The sequence below is a fragment of the Alosa pseudoharengus genome, unplaced genomic scaffold (genome assembly GCF_046254945.1).
Source record: "Alosa pseudoharengus isolate Yale_2024_CS ecotype anadromous, Long Island Sound unplaced genomic scaffold, YU_APseudo_1.1 YU_APseudo_1.1_scf_16, whole genome shotgun sequence".
In the NCBI taxonomy this organism is placed as follows: Eukaryota; Metazoa; Chordata; class Actinopteri; order Clupeiformes; family Clupeidae; genus Alosa; species Alosa pseudoharengus.
The window spans coordinates 5918475-5943900 of record NW_027468630.1 but is presented as its reverse complement, the minus strand read 5'-3'; the positions used below and the strand labels follow the sequence as shown (position 1 = coordinate 5943900).

At 45.2% G+C, this 25426-nt stretch overlaps 2 protein-coding genes across 3 annotated transcripts in view; one reads left to right on the top strand and one right to left on the bottom strand.

Moving 5' to 3' along the window:
• The first annotated feature begins 579 nt into the window (after positions 1 to 579).
• On the top strand, positions 580 to 10413 carry LOC143126070 (sodium/potassium/calcium exchanger 1-like). The gene is made up of 8 exons (XM_076287989.1): positions 580 to 627; positions 887 to 1723; positions 3818 to 3923; positions 7623 to 7744; positions 8374 to 8607; positions 8822 to 8911; positions 9060 to 9226; positions 10164 to 10413. Exons 1-8 carry the CDS (start codon positions 580 to 582, stop codon positions 10411 to 10413), a joined length of 1854 nt encoding a protein of 617 aa, XP_076144104.1.
• Positions 10414 to 12026: 1613 nt separating this feature from the next.
• LOC143125418 (C-myc promoter-binding protein-like) overlaps positions 12027 to 25426 on the bottom strand; it is a 45999-nt gene continuing 32599 nt past the window's right edge. For both annotated transcript variants that reach the window (XM_076286868.1, XM_076286869.1), the window contains 14 exons: positions 24206 to 24307; positions 23597 to 23740; positions 22214 to 23430; positions 20812 to 21013; positions 20338 to 20438; positions 19960 to 20135; positions 19648 to 19770; positions 19031 to 19208; positions 18583 to 18699; positions 18315 to 18452; positions 17582 to 17699; positions 15428 to 15590; positions 15102 to 15166; positions 12027 to 14978 (listed from right to left, as the gene is read on the bottom strand). In XM_076286868.1, the coding sequence (XP_076142983.1) occupies positions 14842 to 14978; positions 15102 to 15166; positions 15428 to 15590; positions 17582 to 17699; positions 18315 to 18452; positions 18583 to 18699; positions 19031 to 19208; positions 19648 to 19770; positions 19960 to 20135; positions 20338 to 20438; positions 20812 to 21013; positions 22214 to 23430; positions 23597 to 23740; positions 24206 to 24307 (2981 nt within the window). In that variant the 3' untranslated portion in view covers positions 12027 to 14841. The remainder of the gene's footprint in view (positions 14979 to 15101; positions 15167 to 15427; positions 15591 to 17581; positions 17700 to 18314; positions 18453 to 18582; positions 18700 to 19030; positions 19209 to 19647; positions 19771 to 19959; positions 20136 to 20337; positions 20439 to 20811; positions 21014 to 22213; positions 23431 to 23596; positions 23741 to 24205; positions 24308 to 25426) is intronic.

The window sequence follows — 25426 nt, the reverse complement described above, 5'->3', positions numbered from 1 at the left end:
ATAAGCACCAGTTAGATTACTTGCCATGCAAATTAAGTCGTGGAGCATACAAGCGGTAATAATGATCAGTTTTCAGCACTAGCACGGGCTGTTGTCCCGAATCTATGCGAAGTAACAATAAACGGTTGTATCATATCTATCTCTTCAATTCCAGTAAAGGTCAAAAGATAAACATGTTGAGAGGGTATGCGCAGTCAGAATATGTGACTGGAACGGACTATTTTCAAATTATCACGTCTTTTAAAATATTGTTTTGATAGTTCACATATGAAGGTATGTGGCAATGACCTGAGGCAGACCTGATAATCTGTACCTTGGCATTAATCGAGTCAGGAGGGATAATTGATAAGCCTCTGCATTTCATTTCCGACTCGAGGAGCATATTGTTCGACAGTGTACTGTCATATTTACCGAAGAAGTCGTCGTGACTACATAGACATCCGAGAGGCAAAGTAATTGCAACGAGTAGTCATAGCAACAGGTGCTTGCGTCAAGTCTCTTTCGACATTGAGGGACATCTTCAGCGTCAATGCAGCTGTGTGCGTGTGCATATGAGAGGACGATACTCTGTGCCTAACAATGATTCGTCCTCCTCCATACAAGTTTTCACTGCTCCGTGTTCAACAGGTTGGTCTCGAGGAGAAGGATGAGTAGAGGATGCGTCAAAAGTCGGAGCTTGCTCGCGCCACCGGTCGCGTGCCATAGGGACCGAGTGTGCTTGTCATTTGTCATCTGCATTGTTCCAGGATATTGTATCTGACAGCCTTGAATCAACCATCTGACAACTGAAGAGAACAGGAAAATGTACACAAAGCCAAGAAACAGACTAAAGTGGGGGAGGGCCGCTTGTCTTCTGTCTGGTCTTCTGATGTGTTGTGTGTACCAGCTCTCCCCGTGGCACCTGGAAAAAGAAACGGCAGATGGAGAGGAGCGTTTCCTCTCCCGGGAGATGCGGCGATCCAATCCCAGGAGGATAGATGCGCCACCCCCGCTGCCCACCAACAGGACCATGGACATCACCAGGCAGTGCATCTACGTGGAGCCCCTGCCCATGCCACCTACCACACCCACTCCCACCGTAACCACCACCCCTGCCCCCACCACACCTTTGGCTCCGCCAGGGGATGCCCCACACGTGAAGGGCGAGTACCCCGAGGACCTGTTCACAGTGGAAGACAGGCGAAGGGGCTGGGTGATCCTCCACGTACTGGGCATGAGCTACATGTTCGTGGCGCTGGCCATCGTGTGCGATGAGTTCTTCGTGCCAGCACTGGGCGTCATTACCGACCGGCTCGCGATCTCGGACGACGTCGCCGGCGCCACCTTCATGGCCGCGGGCGGCTCAGCGCCAGAGCTCTTCACCTCGCTCATCGGCGTCTTCATCTCGCACAGCAACGTGGGCATCGGCACCATCGTGGGCTCGGCCGTCTTCAACATCCTCTTCGTGATCGGCATGTGCGCGCTGTTCTCGCGCACCCTGCTGCACCTCACCTGGTGGCCGCTCTTCCGGGACGTGTCCTTCTATATCCTCAGCCTGCTGCTGCTCATCGTCTTCTTCCTGGACAGTACGATCTACTGGTGGGAGAGCGTCCTGCTGCTGCTAGCCTATGTGGGGTATGTGACGTTCATGAAGCACAATGCGGAGCTGGAGCTGATGTTCATGGAGCAGCTCAGGAAGCACCAGAGCATCGTCACCGCCATGGGCATGGAGGAGCCAGAGAAGGTAAGCCTCCCTGTCCCCCCATCTGGCCTTACCACTTACTGTACACACACACACACACACACACACACACACACCCCACACACACACACACACACACACACACACACACACACACACCCGACACACACACACACACACACACACCACACACACACACACACTCAAATAGTCACTCTCCAGCCACACACACACAGCCAGATGCACACACACACACACACACACACACACACACACACACACACACACACACATACACACACACACTCAAATAGTCACTCTCCAGCCACACACACACAGCCAGATGCACACACACACACACACACACACATACACACACCCGACACACACACACACACACACACCACACACACACACACACTCAAATAGTCACTCTCCAGCCACACACACACAGCCAGATGCACACACACACACACACACACACACACACACACACACACACACATACACACACATACACACACACACTCAAATAGTCACTCTCCAGCCACACACACACAGCCAGATGCACACACACACACACACACACACACACACACACACACACATACATACACACACCCCACACACACAGCCACATTGCACACTCAAATAGTCACTCTCCAGCCACACACACACAGCCAGATGCACACACACACACACACACACACACACACACACACACACACACACACACACACACACACACACACACACACACACACATACATACACACACCCCACACACACAGCCAAATTGCACACTCAAATAGTCACTCTCCAGCCACACACATACACACACACACACACACACACGCACACACATTGCTATGTATGAGAATACATAAAAAGATTGGAAGTCTTTTAGGATTTCCTTCACTGACCATGCTGGCTCTGCAGGGAGAGAGAGAGAGAGAGAGTGAGTCAGACCTAAATTGGTTGTGAAAAGCCTTATAAGGTGATATGTGATGCTGAACAGAGATTCTGAGTTTTCTCAATGCTGGGTCTGCTCTCCTTTCATCTGGAGACATCAGAAACATCAGAGTATGTGTCAGTGTTTCATATACATTGACCACCACAGTATCAATACTGACCACCACACAATGATTTTTCCAGGTTTTACTAAATTGTGCTTAAATCTGGTTAGCATCATAACCACGCTGTGCTAATTTGTTAAAAAACTGTTGCATTCAAGTTAATTCTGCAAACCTACCACCACAAATAGAATTCAATTATGTGGGAAACACTGTGTGTGAACACGTTTAGTAACATTCAAAATGATTCCTCCGCGTGAGTATTCATTACACCACTTGACCTGGTCAGGCAGGAGGGGGAGGGGGAGGGGGAGGGGAGTGGAGGAGCCCTTTGATGTTGGCAAGAGGAACAGGCCGCAGGTGTAAAGACTGATGTGGTCCTACTAATGTGAAGTGGAAGTGTAGTAGAATATTTATTGTGTGCGAATGCTCTTGAAACCAATTGTTCAACATCATTTGAGGAGAGTTGTAACTTTTTTTTATAGCCAACACCATGAATGTAAAAAAAAAATGTGCTGTGCATGTTTATGTTTTTGTATGTTTTTTGTCTTTACCATGAGAGTTTGTTGTTGCTATTCTGTCACACAATAGCAGTACACAGGACCACTTTGAACGCTATCCCATTGTGTAAGTACATTAGAGACCCTGACTACTACACTAGTTGTCTTCATGTATTTTTATCAAACAGCAGGAGAGTGAGCCTCCAGTCGAAGAGGCCAAAACTCCCGAGCCACCCCAAAGAGAGAGCCTCACTCTGAAGGTAAAGGATTTGCCTGTGTGCTATATGTGAATAAATACACGGTGAAAAATTAAATGGAATCATATATTACATATTAGTATTATATGGCATACTGTATACATTGCAGACTAAGTTGCTGTTTGTGATTAGTTTACTTTTAAACTAAATAAGTAACTTTCCAGTAGGTCTTAAATGTTCCGTAGAGAAGAGACTGTTATATATCCTCATTTTCACAGCATGCATCCAAAACTTGAATTTGATGTAATTTCTTCCTCTCTGTCTTTCTCTATTCATCTGTTTCTCTTTTCTCATCCCTCCACCCAGGTGAAGCCAGCTTTGCAGCGTGGGGGAAGTACTGCATCACTGCATAACAGCACTATGCGAAACACCATATACCAGTTGATGATACACACCCTACATCCTCTGGAAGGTATACACACGGGATGTTTGCATAATAACAAACACATCCATACATTTCCACGATCTGTTATATGTTGTGACTCAGACGCACTATTTTGTAGTTCTTTTCAGTTCCGTATTTTGTTTATTGAGAACTTGAAATGTTATCTCATTTGGTGGGGCATAGAGCAGACTGGTACGGTGTTGTTACCCCAGAGTGGTGGACACTCATAGAGGCAGGAAAAGGCTGTCTATGACGGTTGTCCAGAGAAGGACCGGTGATGTAGAATCTACCCCAGTCTCTTGCACTATGAGCTACTGAGAGCAATCCAGATTAGAGGCTTGTATGACGTGTAAAGACCCAAGTGTGTCAGTGTGTCTGTCCATCTCTATGGAGTTTCTCTTGTGTATGTGTGTGTCTGTGTGTATTTCAGTGTACTGTATGCATGGTTGCATGTGGTTACACTATGGAGTTTCTCTTGTGTATGTGTGTGTCTGTGTGTATTTCAGTGTACTGTATGCATGGTTGCATGTGGTTACAGTTTCTTTTTTGGCACGACACCCTGTGACACAGTTCTGTCTTATTTGACCTTTTGTGTCCTTGAGGGTTGGTCCCTTCAACTGGTCAGTGTGTCTGAGGCTTAATCAGCTTTTAATAGAGCTGATAAACTCTGGCTGAGAGCCAGCCACCCACCATAGCACAATCTCGTTATCTAATGCCCTATCATAAACACACTGTCTGTGTCTGTATTTCTGTTTTTAAAGGCCTCTAACTCTCTTAATCATACACATACACATGCACACACGCATACACACACGCACACGCACACACACATACACATATACATACACATACACAGAATGATAAGAACCCATAACCTTAAATTATGATTTTTTTTTTATTCTAAGTGTATTCTAAGTGTAAGGAAAAGACAGGAGAGGTAAGGGAGACTCCGCTCAGGAACTCAACATTCATCAGCCATTCAGAATCTCCCAGGTCATCATCGCATGCTGATGAATGTCATTTAAATGAATGTCTTAAATAGTCAATAATCATCCAGGTAGTAGCACTCATGTTGTCTAGATTCCATGTTATATAAACTACAGTTGCTGCTGTAGCTGCAGTCAGCTCTGACCCAGGTTTGCACTTGGTCATTGCATGGCATGCAAGCGTTGGCTTTCCATATTCCGCTGCCCTGCATGCTGTGAATATACATACATGCATGCTACACACTTCATTTTCATGCTCCACCTGCCCAGTCTCTCTGTGGCTTTCCAAGCGGAACTCTTTTTTATTCGTCGGAGCAATTTTTTGATAGATTATTTTTATGTGAAATGGGGGAATACAATCTATCAATCTAATTTCTCTTAGTGATGGCGATTAATGGGGAAGTTAGGCCAACAAGGTCAACCAAGGTCAAAGGTAAGGGGAAGCTGAGTGAGTGTATGAAGGTGTGTGATCATGTGATCGTGGGGATTGTGTGTGTTGAGTGACACCAGGTCACATGTGCATAATAGATGTGTGTTTTTTATAGTTTTGAACACTTGTGACATCTGTGGGCGGTGTACATGTAGGTATTTTAAGCTGGTAATGACTTTTTTTCATCAGAGGGTATTAGTGATTTTATTCAATTCTGAAGGCACTTATTGGGGTTCATCATCCATTAGACAACCAGGGCTTAAAAGCCTGAAAAAACAGGTAAAAGTGGCTTTTATCCTACTCCGTTTTATTCTGTGCATTAGACAGTTGGACCATTAGTCTGAATATAACTGCACTGACAGCCTGTGTTAATACAGTAATGCAGCACATGCCACTATTTGGAAAACTGTCTGTGAGACCATTCTGAAGGGGAAGCTCAGTAACAGTAAAACCATTAAAAATTCCGACCATTTGTGAACGCTGACAACGTGATTTCAACTCGAGGGGGCACTTCCTGCCATGCCATGATAGCCTTTAAAGTTGGTAGCCCTCCTCTTATGCAGATTATGAAGAGCAGAAGGAGACTTCAGGACTTCAGGAAACAGCTGCAGAGCGTAATGATGGGACTACAAAATGAACCCTCTTATGGGGGAAGTGATTGATGCAATTTGCATGGATAGGCAAGCCACATGAGACCAAGTATTGACAAATGGCTGTGGTGCCGCATAAATATATACAATATACAAAATCTCAGGGCATCATAACAACATGAAGCAGAGTATGTTATCCATGTACAATGTGTATTATTAATATACCATGTGTCTCAAGTATTGATGATTTTATACTGTAACATAATTGCTAACAATACACAACAGGATTTGCTTTTTTGGTTAGTGATTACCAAAACTGGTTAAGAAAAATCCTATCTGAAATGTTCTCTGTACTGTCCTGTAATACCTAGTTTAGTAGAAACTGATGTTACATTTAAGTTATATGTCAGCCAGTTTTGATAAGCAAATACTAGTTATATTTCAACATTATATTTGATATTTCTTAATACCAAGTTATTTCCACCACCATTTTATCACCACCTTTTGGTTGTTAATCTGTAAATGTGCATATTCTCAGGTAAACACAAGATGGTAACAGCTAATCTTCAGGAGTGAAGGATCTTTTTTTAATATCTATCTATCTATCTACTGTATCTATCTATCTATCTATCTATCTTTCTAATATAAGAATTTTCTTCTTTCAGCCACCCGTTGGTTTCCTCCCTGATATTTACATTCTAAGACACGGCTGTGTGCTTGGAATTGATGAGCAGAAATCCGTGGCTTTTTGCTGTTTGCGTGGCGTGTGTGTGTCTCTTAAGTGTTTGTCGGTGCATGTGTGTCTTGACCCTGTAATCACAGGGCTATTCTGGTGTGGGGGGTAGGGGCACTACACATGCTAATTTGGCTGTGGAGTGGCAAACGGGAAATTGCCTCAGGGTGAAGGGTTCTCTGCGCACGTCCCGAGTGTCTGGCAGACTGAAAGAGTAGCTCATCAGCTTTGTGATTAGCATGAACACACACACACACACACACAACACACACACACACACAGAAATACACATTATCTGTGACATACAAACACACATAGATGCACTCTCTCTCTCTCTCCATTTTATATGAAGAGAAAGAGAGAGTGGCGGTTTTGTTCCACAGGAGAAAACAGCCATAATGCCACTCTAATCAGTAGACTACAGGCTTAGAGGGCAAGTAGAGGCAATCAGTGTCAGGAATGTGCGTCAGGATTGAATAGCTATGTCAACAGTTATCAACACGAGCTGGACATGTGCGTAAATCAATCACTTCACAATCAGAAGCAGTTAATGTGTAGAAACCTAAATCAATGTCAGACTGCTGGAGTTGAATTCAGATGATTGTCAATGCACTGTTATATCTGTGTTAGAGTATGATCCTGTTTGTGTTGAAAAGTGCAGTCAGAGGTTTTTCTGAAAAATCGTGAATCTGAAATTCAAAAATCTGATATTCTTTAAGCCTGATCAAAGCTCTTTTCTGCATGTTGGTACATTATTTGAGATCTTTTTAAAATAACATTCATATACCACTGTCTGTAGAGAACCCACTTTCTGTGGGTTTTTTCCTTTCTATTGTTAGTATTTCTGAAGGACCTGACAGTTTTCTGTCAATCTTTTACAAAACGCAGATAGAATACCAAGTCAAAATAGCTTATAAAGCGTTGAAGGGATGTCCCATTTGTCCCTGTGAGCTGATTAGATACACAATGAATGTTTTGTTTGCCCAGGGAGCCAAAAGACCCAGCAGAGCTCTGTCACCGTGCAGGTGACCCCACCACCTGAGCCCTCCACCTCTCAACCACCCAAACAGGAGGGCACGAAAGAGGGAACAGGAGCAGAGAAAGAGAAGGTAAACCCCCTTCACACATGCACATGCGCACACGCGCACACACACACACACAAACACACACACACACAAAACACACGCACACACACACACACACACCTATACCATTTTTGGGTGGGGCTTTTTGTCTTTATTCGGATAGGACAGCAGAGATGGACAGGAAATGAGGTCAATTCAAAAGAGAGAGAAAGAGAGGGTGGAATCAGGAAATGTGGGTCAGAATCAAACTAGGGCCCTGTCTGTGGTTGGGATGATACTGCTTGCCCCACATCTCCTGTGTGGTTTCGTTTTTTAAAATATATGTGTTAAATACCAAGTTCTACAGTCTACGCATTCATAATTATATGTTCAAACTTACATCATTTTTTAGAATGTTTACAAATTCTGTCTTGAATACTGCATGCTTCATTTTAAACTACATCTTCAACTAAGTTTACCTCTTCTAAATCTAACTCAATACCTTTGAATAGACTACCGATAATTCAGTCTCTTTCCACCCCACTATCACTGTTTCTGTGCCAGTGGCTGCCCTGCCTAGTAACTTCCATCAAACCTAACATCTATGGAATAATAAATACATTTTTCATTAACTAGTACCTGAATGAATATGTTATCTCGCTTAGGAGGCTGAGGATGCTGGTTCAGAAGACAGTGAAGACGACAGTGATGATGATGAGGATGACAGTGATGATGATGATGATGATGATGACGATGATGATGATGAGGAGAATGAGGATGATGAAGAAGAGAAAGATGAACCACTCTCGCTAGACTGGCCTGATACGGAGCGTAAGCAGGCCACCTATCTCTTCCTGCTGCCCATAGTCTTTCCCTTGTGGCTGACAATACCTGACGTACGCCGACCGGTAAGGGACCCATCAATTGATCTACACCCATACACTAAAGCATGAATAAAATACACACACTGCATACACACACACACACACACACCCATACATACACACACACACACACACACACTAGGCAGTAGGCACATTTATCCTTCTGACATGTCAGTTTCTATTACAGTATACAAACTATATCAGTAACTTCTTTCCCTCTGCCGCTGTATGCTTATAGGCGTCAAGGAAATACTTTGTTGGGACGTTTTTGGGTTCTATCATGTGGATTGGTATATTTTCTTACCTCATGGTGTGGTGGGCTCATCAGGTCAGTGTACCGTTCAACTGCACATCTTCATTAAACCACAAATAAAATGTACATAGTGAATGCATGTTGTGCACGTGTGTTAGTACGCATGCTTGTTTTTGCTTATCTATTTCTTTATGTGTGTCTGTGTGTGTGCACCGGCTTGTAGGTGGGTGAGACCATTGGCATCTCGGAAGAGATTATGGGACTGACCATCCTGGCAGCGGGCACCTCCATCCCTGACCTCATCACCAGTGTGATTGTGGCACGCAAGGGCCTGGGGGACATGGCTGTGTCCAGCTCTGTGGGCTCCAACATATTTGATATCACAGTGGGGTAAGAAAAACACACATGCACGCATACACACATACATACACACGCGCACACACACACACGCACACACACACACAGACACTCTCATTAGAGGTCAATTCAAATTTTGTGAACAGAGGAAAATGCTCAAGGCAAATAGTTGAATTTGAATTGATTTGTGTAAGCATTCAGTGTTTTTCAATTTCAACTGTAACTCTTTGTCCAGCGTCCATGTTTGCTCCAGGGAATAGAATGTTTGCGGCAAACTCTAGGGAAACTATTTGAAAACGTTTCAGAATGCTTACCTTTGCAAATTTGAATGCACCTCAGGTGCAACCAGATCCAGACATTTTTATGGCTCATGTCAGCTCAATTTATTAATATTAGACGACTAATAATACAGAGGCGTGTTGTGTCATGCCTATACAGGTTGCCCGTGCCGTGGTTATGAATATTAGACGACTAATAATACGGAGGCGTGTTGTGTTGTGCCTATACAGGTTGTCCGTGCCGTGGTTATGAATATTAGACGACTATTCATAATATTAGACGACTAATAATACGGAGGTGTGTTGTGTCATGCCTATACAGGTTGCCCGTGCCGTGCCGTGGTTATGAATATTAGACGACTAATAATACGGAGGCGTGTTGTGTTGTGCCTATACAGGTTGCCCGTGCCGTGGTTATTAATATTAGACGACTAATAATACGGAGGCGTGTTGTGTTGTGCCTATACAGGTTGCCCGTGCTGTGCCGTGGTTATTGATATTAGACGACTAATAATACGGAGGCGTGTTGTGTTGTGCCCGTACAGGTTGCCCGTGCCGTGGTTATGAATATTAGACGACTAATAATACGGAGGCGTGTTGTGTTGTGCCTATACAGGTTGCCCGTGACGTGCCGTGGTTATTAATATTAGACGACTAATAATACGGAGGCGTGTTGTGTTGTGCCTATACAGGTTGCCCTTGCCGTGGTTGCTGTACTCACTGTCTCACGGTGGCAAGGCGGTACCTGTCAGCAGCAATGGCCTCTTCTGCGCCATCGTGCTTCTCTTCCTCATGCTGCTCTTCGTCATCATCTCCATCACGGCGTGCCGCTGGAAGATGAGCCAGCGCCTGGGCCTAAGCATGTTCATGCTCTACTTCCTCTTCCTGGTCCTGAGTGTTCTCCTCGAGAAGCGCGTCATCCTCTGTCCTGTCTCCATCTGACTCGTCTGACCGCACCAGGAGACGCCGCGCCAGGCGTCTGTCCACAACATATGCTATTGGAATGGTGGGACGAAACGTCTTATTGGGCAGCCATCACAAGAACAGGACAGTGGCACTTACGTACTGAATCAGTCAATAAAGCCATAAAGGAGTGTAAAACTGTGAGAGCAATAGCTGCATCTGAATCAATGAAGTAATGTGTGATCACTTTTGTTGGCCTCAGCACGGCATACAAGCTTACTGAGCATGCTGAACTGTGACTTACTACTCCAAACAAGTTCAACGTTTCTATACAGAGGTCCAATTAAAGGTGGTTTGGAGCTCAGAACTTTTTGCCTAGGGCTGGACAAAAGTGTCAGAGAATAGTTAACTCGCACCGCACACACACACATACTATCTAGACATGACCGAATCCAACAGAAACTCACAAACATGCAAGTACTGTATAGGAAATCAGGATTGGGCATGGTTGTCTACTTTCTCTTCAATGTTACTTTCACCACTTGTCAAAAACACATTGTCCACAGCTAATGCTCTGTGTATGGAAACAGCCATGGGGGCACACTCTTGGGGCAGTGCATTAACTCTTGTGAAGTTTATTAAGATCATCCAGAGAGAGACTTACTGTATGTGTCCACTATAAGAGTGCCTTCCATCATCACACTGTGCTTCTGCAACACAGTTTCACTCACAAGAATCAGACTCTGTTAGATTCAGTGAATACAGGTTTATGGAGTCCCATTTATAGATATTGTTGTGTTTGAAGCATTCCATCCCATTTGGTGGTCTAAGGAAGCTGTTGTATGTTTAGTAACTGCAAGCAGACAAATTACATTTTATGTATGAAATATTTATATTCAATGAGTACAGATTTGAAGACTAGTCCTTTGGACAAGAGCTAAAAGACTACTTCTACATATACTAATCTGAGTGTTGTATATGTTGTTGTGAATGTTGTGTGTGCTCCATAAATACCCAGTGTTGAAATCTAAGAATAGAAACGTATACAGTTCCATGAATGGCCTAAAGGTTCTTCCGGGCACTAGAACACACAGTTTCTCAGCCATGTTTGTACCCATGACCTGGTACCAAACAGTGATCTCAAAAAAGAAAAACAGAAAATGTGAAAATGAAAAGGGAAAGTGTGGCCTCTTCACAAACACTTAAGGGCTTTTTTAATTTCATCTCTGATTAGTGTCAGTGGTCTCTCTACTGATAATCCTGCTCTCCTTTGCCAAACAACAAGTGTATTAGGCATTTTCAGAGCTCTGGATAGTAAGCCATCACCATGACTGTCACCTGCAGAATATTTTCAAATCATTTTTTTTTCTCGGATTAGAAATTGATTATTGGTGAAGTTCAGAGAAAATGTGTTTGAGTATTATGACACATTTTGAGGGAAAGATGACTATAGCTTGATGGTATCAAATAAACAGTTTGTATGTTGTTTTGTTATTGGGAGAAGGAATCTAATTAAAACAACCCTAAAATTATAACTGTGATAATTGTTATATATTGTTATTGTTATTATAACTGTGAAATGCAACTACAATCTCCTTGCACAAGATCAAACGACACATAAACAAGACCACAACCACAACGCTGTGCTCAGAAAAAGCTGATTTATTTACATCAAAGGAGCATATGGATCCAGCTCACACCACATGACCCTAGTTTAGATCCAGAGATCCAACTGCTTGTTTACAGCACTGTAAACAGATTAAAGGCTTTATAAAAGATCATCTCTACAAAGCATAGATTAAAATATACATAGACCTAAGCAAATTAAAACGTTTCCATTTTTTCTGAAACATGAGAAATACATATAACAGCAATTGAGAACTAACCTGGTTGACAGGAATTTTCACAATTTCAGTTCTTCCCTTTGTACATCTACATTTGAGAACTTCAAGTTTTGTATCGATACCGATTGCCACCTCAGCATCTGATTCTCACACTTGTGCAACAGTATGACACCTTCCCACCAGCGGCGACGTCTACTCCGTCAATCAGTGATGTGGCCGGCTGTCATTGGACGCCTCCTGGGAGAGGACCACCTCCAGTGGCCATGACGTCATACCAACAAGTAGTGACCCTTGCTGTCACCAAGATCAGAAGATGTCCTTTAAGGGCAGTTGAAAAGGAGGGAAAGTGTGGGTTTTCTCACACCAATCACAGAAAATCACAAAGCTGACTCACAAATGGCGACAACAACCATCCCACTCTTGAGAACTTTATATAGTTCATGTGAATGCATCAGACAGCTACACCAGCAAGGCTGAAATGAACATGTTCTCCTTTAACGACGATGGGTAGTTACAAACTACATTTTATAATAAACTCTCCCGTGATATGACTCAGTCCTGGTGTAGTGGAGACAGTCACATACCTGACACATCTGAAATACTTTGTCTCTTGAATATAAAGTCTGGGTGTCTTGAGGGAGGAGAGGTACACAAAGCCCAAGTAAACAAATGTTTTCAAGCAACTAACAGCATATTATGGCTCAAATGGAAAGGCAGCTCACATTAACACAAATGGGAGAGATTTTAACCTACTTGGCAAAAAAAAAAAAAAAAAGATCTCCACACCAATGCAGGTAAATGTAAATTCTTTGATTTAACCACATTCAGTGTAGAACATTTGAAATCTGAAACAACCAAAAACATTACATTACATCTCTTGTATATATTTAAACTCAAAGTGGTGATGTGTACTTCCTACACAGAGAGATAAGCAAAAAAGATATCAGTTTGCGATAAGCTGAAATATCAATTCATCCATTTGGATAGTCCTCATTTGGCAAAACACCGTACCTTACTTAAATGTACAGAGTAAGCTATAAAAAACACATGGAAGTATCTAGACTAAAAAGCACCAGAGATTTGTTTTCTTTCCCACATTGTAAAAATAGGTGTCATAACATTGTCATTTGCCAATTATTGTAAAAGTGCCCTTTTGCGATAAATATACCAATAGAGTTTTTTGGATGGAATATACATATTTACAGTATACTGTATGTATTTGGTTTCCTAAACAAAAATAACATTACTATATGAAGACTATACACTATCACAGGCACCACGCCAAATGTAATGTCATCTGGTTAAGGTGAGGCCCATATATTCAACTTGTCGTGACCTTTATTATTTGTTTTACTGTAACAACATTCTCCCAGTACCACTTTGAGTAAATGCCCTGCACAATGTTTAGCCTATATCATGGCATTACTGTCAACCAGCAGGAGATGTACCTTTCCTTACCTGTATGTGCCCATACCTTTGAACCTACTAGATGCTAGCACATTAGCTGACTAAAGCAAACCTGCTCGCAGTCACTTCACTGCACCTAACGGGTGCACACTATCACACACAAGGAGTGTGTGTACTCCTTGGTGTGTCAGACTGTGTTATCCAGTCGTACTGATAAAGGTTTTTGTGTTTAATGAGATGGAACACGGTGGCGGAGCTTCTGTTGTGCATCTTTGGCTCACTAACTAAAGCAGAACTCTCAGCAGATGTGTTTGAGTGTGGGATGCCATGTGGCTGTTGAGCAGCCAATGGGACAGGACTGTGTGGATCCTGTGTAGCGTAGCCCCTTATCTTGATTGGACTGCTTGGTCTTACAACTGGCTAACATGCTAAAAAGCAGCATGATATATTTATTGTAAAACAAGTAAATTCTCCACCTGTATGGGTTACAAATCTCCATAATCTCAATGTTCATAATCTCAACAACGGCTAGAGGGACTTCAATACAGACCTAAATACTAGTGTAATATTTCTGAACTATCCAGTCTGTTACAGAATAGGTAGTGCATACTGAAATATATTTTTCATCGACCAAACCTTTCAACTCTACATTGACACCTCACTTAATCCCTATTTTGACAATGACCTGGCATCCCATGAGCTGAGAATTGGGGAGAGAGAGAGAGAGAGAGAGTGTGTATGTGTGTGTGTGTGTGTGTGTGTGATACCATACAAACTCCAGGTCTAATGACACTGAGCAAAAGCAATGTAGCTGACCTCTCTGACATGCAGCATAAAAATAAAGAAGCAAGTGACCCAGTCATATATAGTCGTAGAATAGTGCTGATACCTCTTCTACTACATAGTCATGATGACGATATCATGAAAACAGTCTTTAAATCTCCCCAAACTAACCGTGCATTTACAGTGCATCTACATGGTAAAGAAACACATTAGATGTGTGACGGGACCTTCTGCTTTGCTTTCTTTGAAGACACAGGACCCTGTGTACACATTGACCAGTTGCCATGCTGACTGATGAATCGCCAAGTACTTCCAGTTGAAAGGTCAGTGCTGTACTGTATGTAGGCATATGAATGTGTAGTGATGTGCTGGTGTCTCCAGCTATGGTGTAGTAGAGGTTTGGGGGACTGGGTACTGGGTTATTATGGGGTGTTTAGAGATAAGGCTCTCCGAAGGTTTTTCTGCACTCCATGACCCCTGTGCTGGGTGGTCGGTCGCAGTTATGAGTGAGTTTGACCTGAGCTGGAGATAGACGGTCATACGCCAGCTTATACTCCCGGTCAAACGCATCTAAGAGAAAGAAAGGGAGACTAGATATAAACAGCGGCAAGCCACTGAGCTCTAACACCTGTTAGAGTACAGAAGTCTAAGTTCCAAATCACGTCATCATTTGATCCAACAGGGGCCACTCACCAATGTCAATGTTGTCTTTGCCCAGAGCGACCAGAGATAAGAAGAGGATGTCCCTGTACAGACTCCTGGAGATAGATGGAAATAAAAGTTATTAACAAGTTTTCTCTCTAGGACCATTGGTATCTATGGATATATAAGCTGTGTGTGTGTGTGTGTACAGTATGTGTGTGTGTGTGTGTGTGTGTTTGTGTGTGTGTTTGCGCGCGCGTAAGAGAGAGTCTGTGTGTGTGTGAATCTTTTGTGTGAGAGTGAGTAAGAGTGAGTGTGTGTGTGTGTGTGTGTGTGTGTGTGTGTGTGTGTGTGTGTGCGTGCCTGCCCATGCTCACCTCTGTCTGCGGACCCCGAGGGTGTGTGCGAGCAGCTGGAGGATGTGACACATGGGGCTGTGGATGTCGTTGCGCTGGATGCTCCTCACCACGCCCTGCAGAACCTCCTCCCCAAACACACGCTCCTTCTCATTCCCCAGCCGGCACACTGGGTAACTCAGACCTGTGAGCACACACGCACGCACGCATGCACCATACAAACACACACACGCGTGTGCGCGCGCACACACACACACACACACACACACCATACAAACACACACACACATACATACACACAGAGACACACACACACACACACACACACCATACAAACAGACACACACAGGTCACATACACACCATACACACACATATGCAGAATCACAGAGATGTATAAGTATACAAATAGAAAAAGAAAAATTACATCACAATTTAATTTGGTTAAACTATAAACTGTGTGTACTGTGCAAACTGTGTGTACTGTAGGACATTGTACAAATTGTATGAATACATACAATCTCATCGGAGCAGAAGGAACAAGCACACTGCACAATTCAGAAAATTCAAACAGACGCAACACAAAAGACATTCGGAAAAAATGCTGAACACTTTAATACTTCAACACTAAAAATGCTGAACACAACACATACACAAGACTAACAAGATACAGATGCAAGTGGAATTACCACCATTACAAAAACAAAAACCAGCATTACTGACATGAGCTCTGAGACACAGACAACAGATACGGCATAATACTACAGACAGGCAGACAGACCACTGAGCAGAAAGACACGACAACAACACACGACACGCCACATACTACCACATACTAGCCAGAGAGCAGCACACTGGCAGCCGTACAGAGAGACGCCACAACAACTAACCGACGAGGACAGCATCACCAAGTACGAACTGTAGCACCACTAACAATAACAACGCAAATACACTCAGCAGGGCAACACAGACAAACAATGACCAGTGTTGTGTCCACATACAAAACATGGCAAAAAGCCATAACGACACAGGCAATGCATGAACAGCACACGTGTACCAGAGCAAAATGATACATGACTATGCGTATTACATTTGTCACATCCTTATCAAATTGCCATGTGTACATGGACCAGATGGATCCGGAAATAGACACGGTAGCAGACTGCCACAAACACATGAACAAGCAGAGAATGACTGGTAGACAAGCACACACACACACACGCACACACACACGCACGCACGCACGCACGCACACACACACACACACACACACACACACACACACACACACACACACACACACACACACACACACACGGACCGGTAGACAAGCACAACAGTCAGGCAGCAGAACACTGATGCAAAGGAAAAGCAGGAAGACTCACTCTCTAGAAACAGAGTGCAGTTAAGCCCTGAAGGACAGAGACCACACACACACACACACACACACACACACACACACACACACACACACACACACACACACACACACACACACACACACACATTCACACACACATACGCACAGACACACACAAATAAGCACAGGTACATACAAAGTAGAGACCAACAATTAGGCTTCAACACAAGCACCATAGAGGGAGAAAACATTACGTCTGAAAATCAACTTGTTTGTGTCCTGCAGACAAACATTTTACTGTATGCCCATTATTGTAACTCCACAAAGCCAGAGAGCACCTGATATTGAAATCGTTTCATTAAGGCAACGTTCCAGTTACATGTTTGAAAAGTATAAAGTATAAAGAAGAAGGATGATCCTTTCATGCCCAGGCCAAGTCAGTGATAGCCAATACTGTCCAAGCTACACTACACCACCCAAAGTTCAACAGATTCTTGCTACTGTCTGTGTATGTGTGTATGCGTATGCGTGTGTGTGTGTGTGTGTGTGTGTGTGTGTGTGTGTGTGTGTGTGTGTGTGTATGTGTGTGTGTGTGAGTGTGTGTGTGTGTGTGTGTATGTGTGTGTGTGTGAGTGTGTGTGTGTGTGTGTGTGTGTGTGTGTGTGTGTGTGCGTGCGTGTGTGTGTGTGTGTGTGTGTGTGTGTGTGTGTGTGTTTGGGAGAGTAGGTTAGTCTGTCTGAATACTGTTGCACTGTGTATGTGTTATGTACTTACTCTGTGTGTTCCACAGGATGTAGAAGGGCTGTATGTACTTACTCTGTGTGTTCCACAGGATGTAGAAGGGCTGTATGGGGTCCTGGTGGAGTTTCAGGTTGTCCCAGAGGATCTGCACCAGCACGTGCTTGCTGTCTTCAGACATCCAGTCACGAGGAACCTGCCCGGGACACACAGGGGCATGGTGAACGCATGCGTGTAAATGATGTTACAGTATCACACACACACACACACACACACACATATATATACAGTTAATACATGTAATTCCATTTCTTTGCCTATTATCAATAACTAGGCTTGACGTATACACACAGAATAAATTCCTGAAGTAAAGACACAAACATACTGTATTGAACACAAGAGCAGTGGTAAGAGACGGAGAGATGTATGGACACACTGAACACAGGTGTCTGCACAGCTTGAGACTCATAAATCATTCACACCCTCGCAGGACTCTGACAGCACTCTCTGCACACATCTCCAGCAACAGGCTCAGCTGGGCGCTCAATGCAGCACCAACGACCTAGAAAGTTTCAGTTCCAAGGCTTTGGGAGAGCCTTGTTTTATACACCAGAATTACAGCAATGTAACACTGCTACACTCTCCATACATCTACGGTATGAATATTTCCCCAGGTGATATGTTCATATTACTGCCTTTTTTGTCTCTCTCCCTGTGTGTGTGTGTGTGTGTTTGTATGTTTCTGTGTGTTTGTATGTTTCTGTGTGTGTGTGTGTGTGTGTGTGTGTGTGTGTGTGTGTGACCTGTATACCTGAGATCCTCTGTTACAGTGGTCTGATGTCAGAATAAGGCCTGGCAGGTTGCTGGGCAGATCTAGTCGGCGAAAGTACCACACAAGGTTCCAGAATATTATGGGATGGTGATCCACCAGCCCTGACAGAGTGATGGCCTGGACAACAATACACAAGAGTAATATTATCTTTTAGAGCACATGTTTACACCAAGTGATAAGTGATATATAAGAGAGAAGTGATCACACACACACACACACACACACACACACACACACACACACACACCTGGTCTCCCTCATTCTCCAGCAGGCTCTCCAGTTCCTTCCACAGGACCAGAGGACTCAGGTAGGGCACCGTCACTGGCTCAGGGTGGTGCAGACGCCACTCCATACTCAACGGATCCTACCACACACAGACAGAGGGAGGGAGGGAGGGAGAGAGAGAGGGAGGGAGGGAGGGAGGGAGAGAGAGAGGGAGGGAGGGAGGGAGGGAGAGAGAGAGGGAGGGAGAGAGGGAGAGAGGGAGGGAACTTCATTAGCTCCTCTACAGCTGCAGCTGGTTTTATTTAAAGGCAAAACTGGCACCAGGGACATGTGAAGCATGACTACTGTCTGCTGAGGTAAGTAGTGTGTGTGTGCGTATGTGTGTGTGTGTGTGGTGTGTGTGTGAGAGAGAGATAGAGAGAGAGATCTGTATGTCTGTATGTGAGAGAGTGTGAGTGTGTATGTCTCACTGTGGCCTCGTTGAGCCGGCTGGGCAGGCTGCCAGTGGGGACCCTGTGCAGGGGCCGAGGCGACTCCTCCAGGGGCCCGAAGGCACTGACGCTCCGTGCCATGGGGCCCCCGGGGGACAGAGAACCCTGCTGCCTCTCTGGGATATCTATACATGGACCCCTGATGAAGGAACTGCTCCTACACACACACACACACACACACACACACACACACACACACACAGACACACACACACACACACACACACACACACACACAAATATGCACAGACATAAACACATAAACGGATTGTTTCATGTGAACAAGCAATGAACAAGCATGGCAATGGCAACAAAAGAGCAGACCCAGAAGTTTCCTGGACAACATGTAGATTTATAGATAGATAGATACTTTATACTTTATAGGGGAAATTCAAGAAATTCAATGTGTTCACTAGTGAATATATTTTTGTCTTGTCTTTGTCTTGTTATGTGTGTGTGTGTTTGTGTGTGTGTGTGTGTGTGTGTGTGTTTGTGTGTGTGTGTGTGTGTGTGTGTGTGTGTGTGTGTGTGTGTGTGTGTGTTTGTGTTTGTGTTTGTGTGTGTGTTTGTGTGTGTGTGTGAGAGAGAGGGAGTACCTTGTGTGTGTTGGAACTGGGGACGTGGGAGAGAGGGTGGAGGTCCCAGTATCCAGCCCAGTGGACACAGAGTAAGAGGAGGAGATAGCTTCATCTGCTGATGGACTACTCTTCAGAAATAACCTGGGAGTCACACACACAAGCACGCACACACACACACACACACACACACACACACACACACACACACACACACACACACACACACACACACACCAAAACCTGTGACATCTTCCCACAACATATACTGTATATATACATGAACACACTTATTCTCTTTTTGAACAACTGCTATGTTTTGTAAATGCGTACCTGCCGGGGCCCCGCAGGTCCCGGATCTCCACGTTGAGGAACGGGAGGAAGGGGTTGCCGCAGAACGGGCAGATGGTGTTGAGGTTGGAGTCGTCTGCCGTCCAGCCCGCCATGATCTCCTCATCATACACCAGACAGTCACAGGTCTTACAGCGCGAGCAGCTGGAGATCAGAATCTGTACACACACACACACACGTAAACACACATAAACACACACCGATAATAAGGGACAGTCATTACTGCAGATTTTGAAAAAGAAAAGAAATGCTAATTTTAGAACATGCCTAATTTATTTTGTGGTAGTTAATGTTGAATTAATATGCAAAGATAGCTTTGAGTTACTGTATAAAAGCCATAACACACACACACACACACACCTCCATTGCATAGTTCTGGAAGATGCTAGTGTTGCTGGTGTATCGAGACGAGCCCAGGTCAGAGCGGTCAGGAACGCTGGGAGGAGGAGAGAGAAGATAACCTGGAGAGAGAAGGGGGGGGGGGGGTATTTAAAAACAAGAAAACCAAATGGATTAAAGGACAACTGACACAATAAAGGACAACTGACACAATACACATGCACACTCATAAATACCAAAAAGGGTTAAACAATAACAAAGCCTGTCATGTTTTCTGCATGGTCAGTGATGGTGCAAACACACATAAATACACATGCATGAGTACATACATTCTCACACACACACAGCCACACACACACAGATATACAGTACATACATTCTCACACACACACACACACACACACAGATATACAGTACATACATTCACACACACACACACACACACACACACACACACACACACACACATAGTACACACACACACACCTGTCCTACCTGTGTGTATGCTGCTGCGGCGGTTGGCGCTGGCCTGAGCAGCGGGGCTGGGCATGGGGCTCCGGCGGGGGCTACGTCTGAGGGGACCGTAGGGGCCCGGTCGCCGTGGGGAGAAGGGCCCGTCAGGAGACAAAAACACTTCCTCTCCCTCCCCATCACACTCGTCATCATCCTCCACACTCAACCGATCTGAGCCCATGTCCTGCGCGCACACACACACACACGCACACACACACACACACACACGCATACACACATAGACACAAACACACACACATACACACACACACACACACGCACGCACACACACACACACACACACTGGATCATTCTAATTCATTTTTATGGAATGTAAATGAAGTCTACTGCGGGTATGTGGATATATCTCTCAGTGTTGTAGTTAAATATACAGAAGTCGGTGTGATTCGGTGTGATTGCAAACTTGTGTATGTGTGTGTGTATGCATGTATGATGGGGTATGTATGTATGTATGTATGTATGCTGCAGTCAGCCTGGGCAAACCGAAGGATAACGCAAAGAGAAAACAAAAGTCGCCAGATACACAAAAAAGTCGCCAGATTTGTTGTCAGTCGCTAGATACACTTTTCAGTCGCCAGAGACGGCCAAAAGTCGCTAAATCTAGCGACAAAGTCGCTAAATTGGCAACACTGACCCTCACAAACGTCTTAAAGTGACAGGCACTCAATTAGACCTATACACTACTGAACTTTATTGAATGCTACCTCTGACTAAGAATGCATTACTTTGCACTTGCATAGTCTTTTATTTTGGAATTTTAAGAGCAATAAACATTTATTGCAATGTTAAGGAATTCATGTTTTTTCATTCATTTTTCATAAGTTGCTATTAGTCAATTAATGGGGAGATAATCGATAATCGAATCGAAATCGAATCGGACTGAAAAAATGAATCGTTAGATTAATCGATGCATCGGAAAAATAATCGCTAGATTAATCGTTTAAAAAATAATCGTTTATTCCAGCCCTATTGTGGATGCATGTATGATAGGGTATGTACATGTGTGTGTGTGTGGATGCATGTATGATGGGGTATGTACATGTAAGTGCGTGTGGATGCATGTATGATGGGGTATGTACATGTATGTGTGTGTGTGGATGCATGTATGATGGGGTATGTACATGTGTGTGCGTGTGGATGCATGTATGATGGGGTATGTACATGTGTGTATGTGTGTATGCATGTATGATGGGGTATGTACGTGTGTGTGTGTGTGGATGCATGTATGATGGGGTATGTACATGTGTGTGTGTGTGGATGCTCAGGTATGGCAGGGAGATTTACATTTAAAAGTGTGTATTTGTGTTCAAGAGTCTGCATGTGTGTACCTTGGTGGGAGTGGTGTAAGTGTGTATGTGTGTACCTTGGTGGGAGTGGTGTAAGTGGCCAGTCGTGAGTACCAGCGGCTGGCCTTCTCGGCCACACCCTTCCCCGCCGACACCATGCTGCTCTTGAAGACGTCCAGCGAGGGCGTGAGCAGAGTGTCCAGCCCAAAGGAGGAGGAGTAGGGCGAGGGGGAGGGGGAAGGGGAGGCCAGGTCCGAGTGGGGGTCCCGGTCCCTCTCTTCGCCCCGCTGAGGGGCCCCGTCGGGTGGATACGCGGGCGAGGACCACAGCCGGACCCTGGCGTGGGTCGGCGTGTTGGCCTGGGGTGTGCGTGAGCGCTGTTGCACGTTGTGCGAGCTGTGCGAGTGCGCCACCTGCTGGTGCGAGTGGTAGGTTTGCGAGCGGGGCACGGACAGCGCCCGGGACGAGCAGTGGGGCAGGCTCCCGCGCCGCGCCTCGTGCTGCTGGTGGTGAGCGCCCCCTGCTGGGCTGGTGGGGAAGCGCAGGTCCACGCTGCTAGGTGCCCGGCTGCTCAGCGGGCTGCCCAGGTGGTTCATGTACATCTCAATCTCCACGGCCAGGTCACGGCGCATCCCTGGCGGGGTCCGGGCGCCGGCGCCTTCGCTGCACACCTCTGCCACCTCGGACTCGGTCTCGGCCGCCAGGAGCGACAGCGGGTCGAAGCCCGTCTGGATGCCCATGCGCTTGGCCGGCCGGGCCAGCTGGACCGGGACCGACTGGCGCCGCGGCCCCGCCCCACATCCCATGATCCCCTCTGAGTCCAGGTCCAGGTCCTCCAGGTCAAAGATGTCCGCCAGGTCATTGTCCACCTTGTCCTCATCGGGCCTCTCCTCATCACTGGAGTCTTCATCCTCTGCTGCATCATCTGCTGTTGTGAGTGAGAGCCTGTGCATCGGTACTTCGTCGTCGTTTAGGAGTGCGTGAGCCTGCGTGCTGTTCATGCCCAGCGTTTCACATCGCCGGCTCTTGCGGAGGCTCCCGGAGAGGATCTTGGCGTCGTCTCCTAGGTTACGGGCGATCTTGTGTGGGTCCGTCTCACCCTGGTTCAGGCTCAGGCCCAGGACTGTGCCGGTGGGGGTGGCCGAGTCGCCGCTATGACGACGACCTCTCACCCCAGACTCCTCCAGAGAGCCGTCGGTCTTCTCCCGTTTGTTACCCAGGCGACGATGCAGACTGCCTCCCTGTATGACCCCGATGTCCTCTAAAGAGGAGGAGAAGAGGAGACCAGCAACGGCTAGAGAGGAAGAGAGTGCCGATTAAAAAGTTGGAGCCAATAGAGAGAAAAGGGGAACAAGTGATAAGCAGCAAAATAGGGGGAGATGTAGAGAAAACACCTAAATGGCACATCATTATGGTCTCTCCCCTCTTTCTTACACACACACACACACACACACACTGACCTGAGGAGCTTTCTTGTTTATTAAGGGCAGGACCATCATAGCAACAATTGCCACGGACAATCCCTGGACGTGGCTGATTAGGAGCTGGGAAGTCCAGCTGTGGAAGACAGTCTCCACTGCCTTTGGCACTCTCTGTCTCAGACACTACACCAGAAACACCAAAAGTGTGTCACACACAGTCACAAACACACACACACAAGTAGACACACATACATACACACAAACAGAGATACACAAGTAAAAGCAGTCACAAGATAAACAACTCAGAACCACTGTATTTACAGTTTTATTTTCTTCCACCAGAGAGCAGTAGAATTCAACTGTGTTTTTGTGTGTTGGTTTGTCTGTGGGTTTCTTGTGTGCACATACAGTATATATGAATTTATTTGTGCATGTAGTGTGTGTGTGTGTGTGTGTGTGTGTGTGTGTGTGTGTGTGTGTGTGTGTGTGTGTGTGTGTGTGTGTGTGTGTGTGTGTGCGTGCGTGTGTGTGTGTTTGTGTGCGTGTGTGTGTGTTTGTGTGCGTGTGTGTGTGTATGTGTGCTTGTGTGTGTGTGTGTGTGTGTGTGTGAATGTATGTGTGTGTGTGCGTGTGTGTGCATGCACTCACAGGAGCTGCAGTCACTCTCCCTCTTCTCTTTCTCAGGGATGGTCTCTCCTCTTCGCACCTCTTCTTTAGACAGTGAGTTGTAGCCCAGATCTGACTGGTCACCTGGAAAACATGCACACACATACACACACACACACACACAACACACATACACACACACATGCACACACAGGTACACACGTACACACGTACACACACACACATACACACACACATACTTTATTCCCCAACAACATTACCAAATGCTCACTTGCTACAATCCCTTCTCATCACTGCCATTCTCTCTGTTTGTATGATGCTCAAAGGGTCAGGAGCTGACTGATGACTGACCCACTGGGTGGGCAGCATTACTGATTTTATAAATGATTTCAGTGAAGCTAAATCAGACCTTCCTCTATTCAAAGCCTACCCATCTTTTATTCTAGTGATTCTTTATGCTTATTACACAGCTCTTCAGAGTGCTGCAGAATGCTCCATTCACTTGAATGGGCCTTCCCAACGTTCGGTGGTCTGCTAATTCTCAATAACAGACCGTTGCTAAGTATAACAGACCACTGTCAAGGAAAAAATGGGCTTTGTGCTTCTACTTCACGTCTTTCATATCACTACGCAAGATCTGGAACTTCATTCAAATGTGAAAGCAGAAGGTTGATCAGCTGTGTTCTAACAAATGTTTGATTCAAGTTCAGCGTGTGCTGTTGTCGAACTATTTGTTTCTCACCAAAAGCCACAATGAAAGGGTAACAAATAGGCTATAGCCTAGGCTATGTAGGCTAAAGAGTCACATTGTGGGGAGTTTATTGTTTCGTTTTGGCAAGTAGCCGTGTAATAAGCGGGATAATGTATAGAACGCCGGCCATTATTGTGAAAATAAGTCCCTTCAGGGCGGAACAAGACCCCTCCGCTGCGCATCGTGGTCCGGTTCGCCCTGTCGGGACTAATTTTCCCAATAATGACCGGCGTTCTATACATTATCCCTTACATAGTGCACCACACACGACATGGATGGCAAAACTCGAATGTACACGAATCATAAATGGCGGATTATGACCATGAACCTAGCACACACACATACTGTCTTCAGGTCACCTGCAACCTCATCTCCATAGAGCAGGCCACCACTGGACTGCCACATAAAGCAGTGAGCCAAACTCCAATGCACTGATGATGAGGCTGGATCACGACATGTTTAGATACAGTTGTGTTTCTCAAACCTCTGAA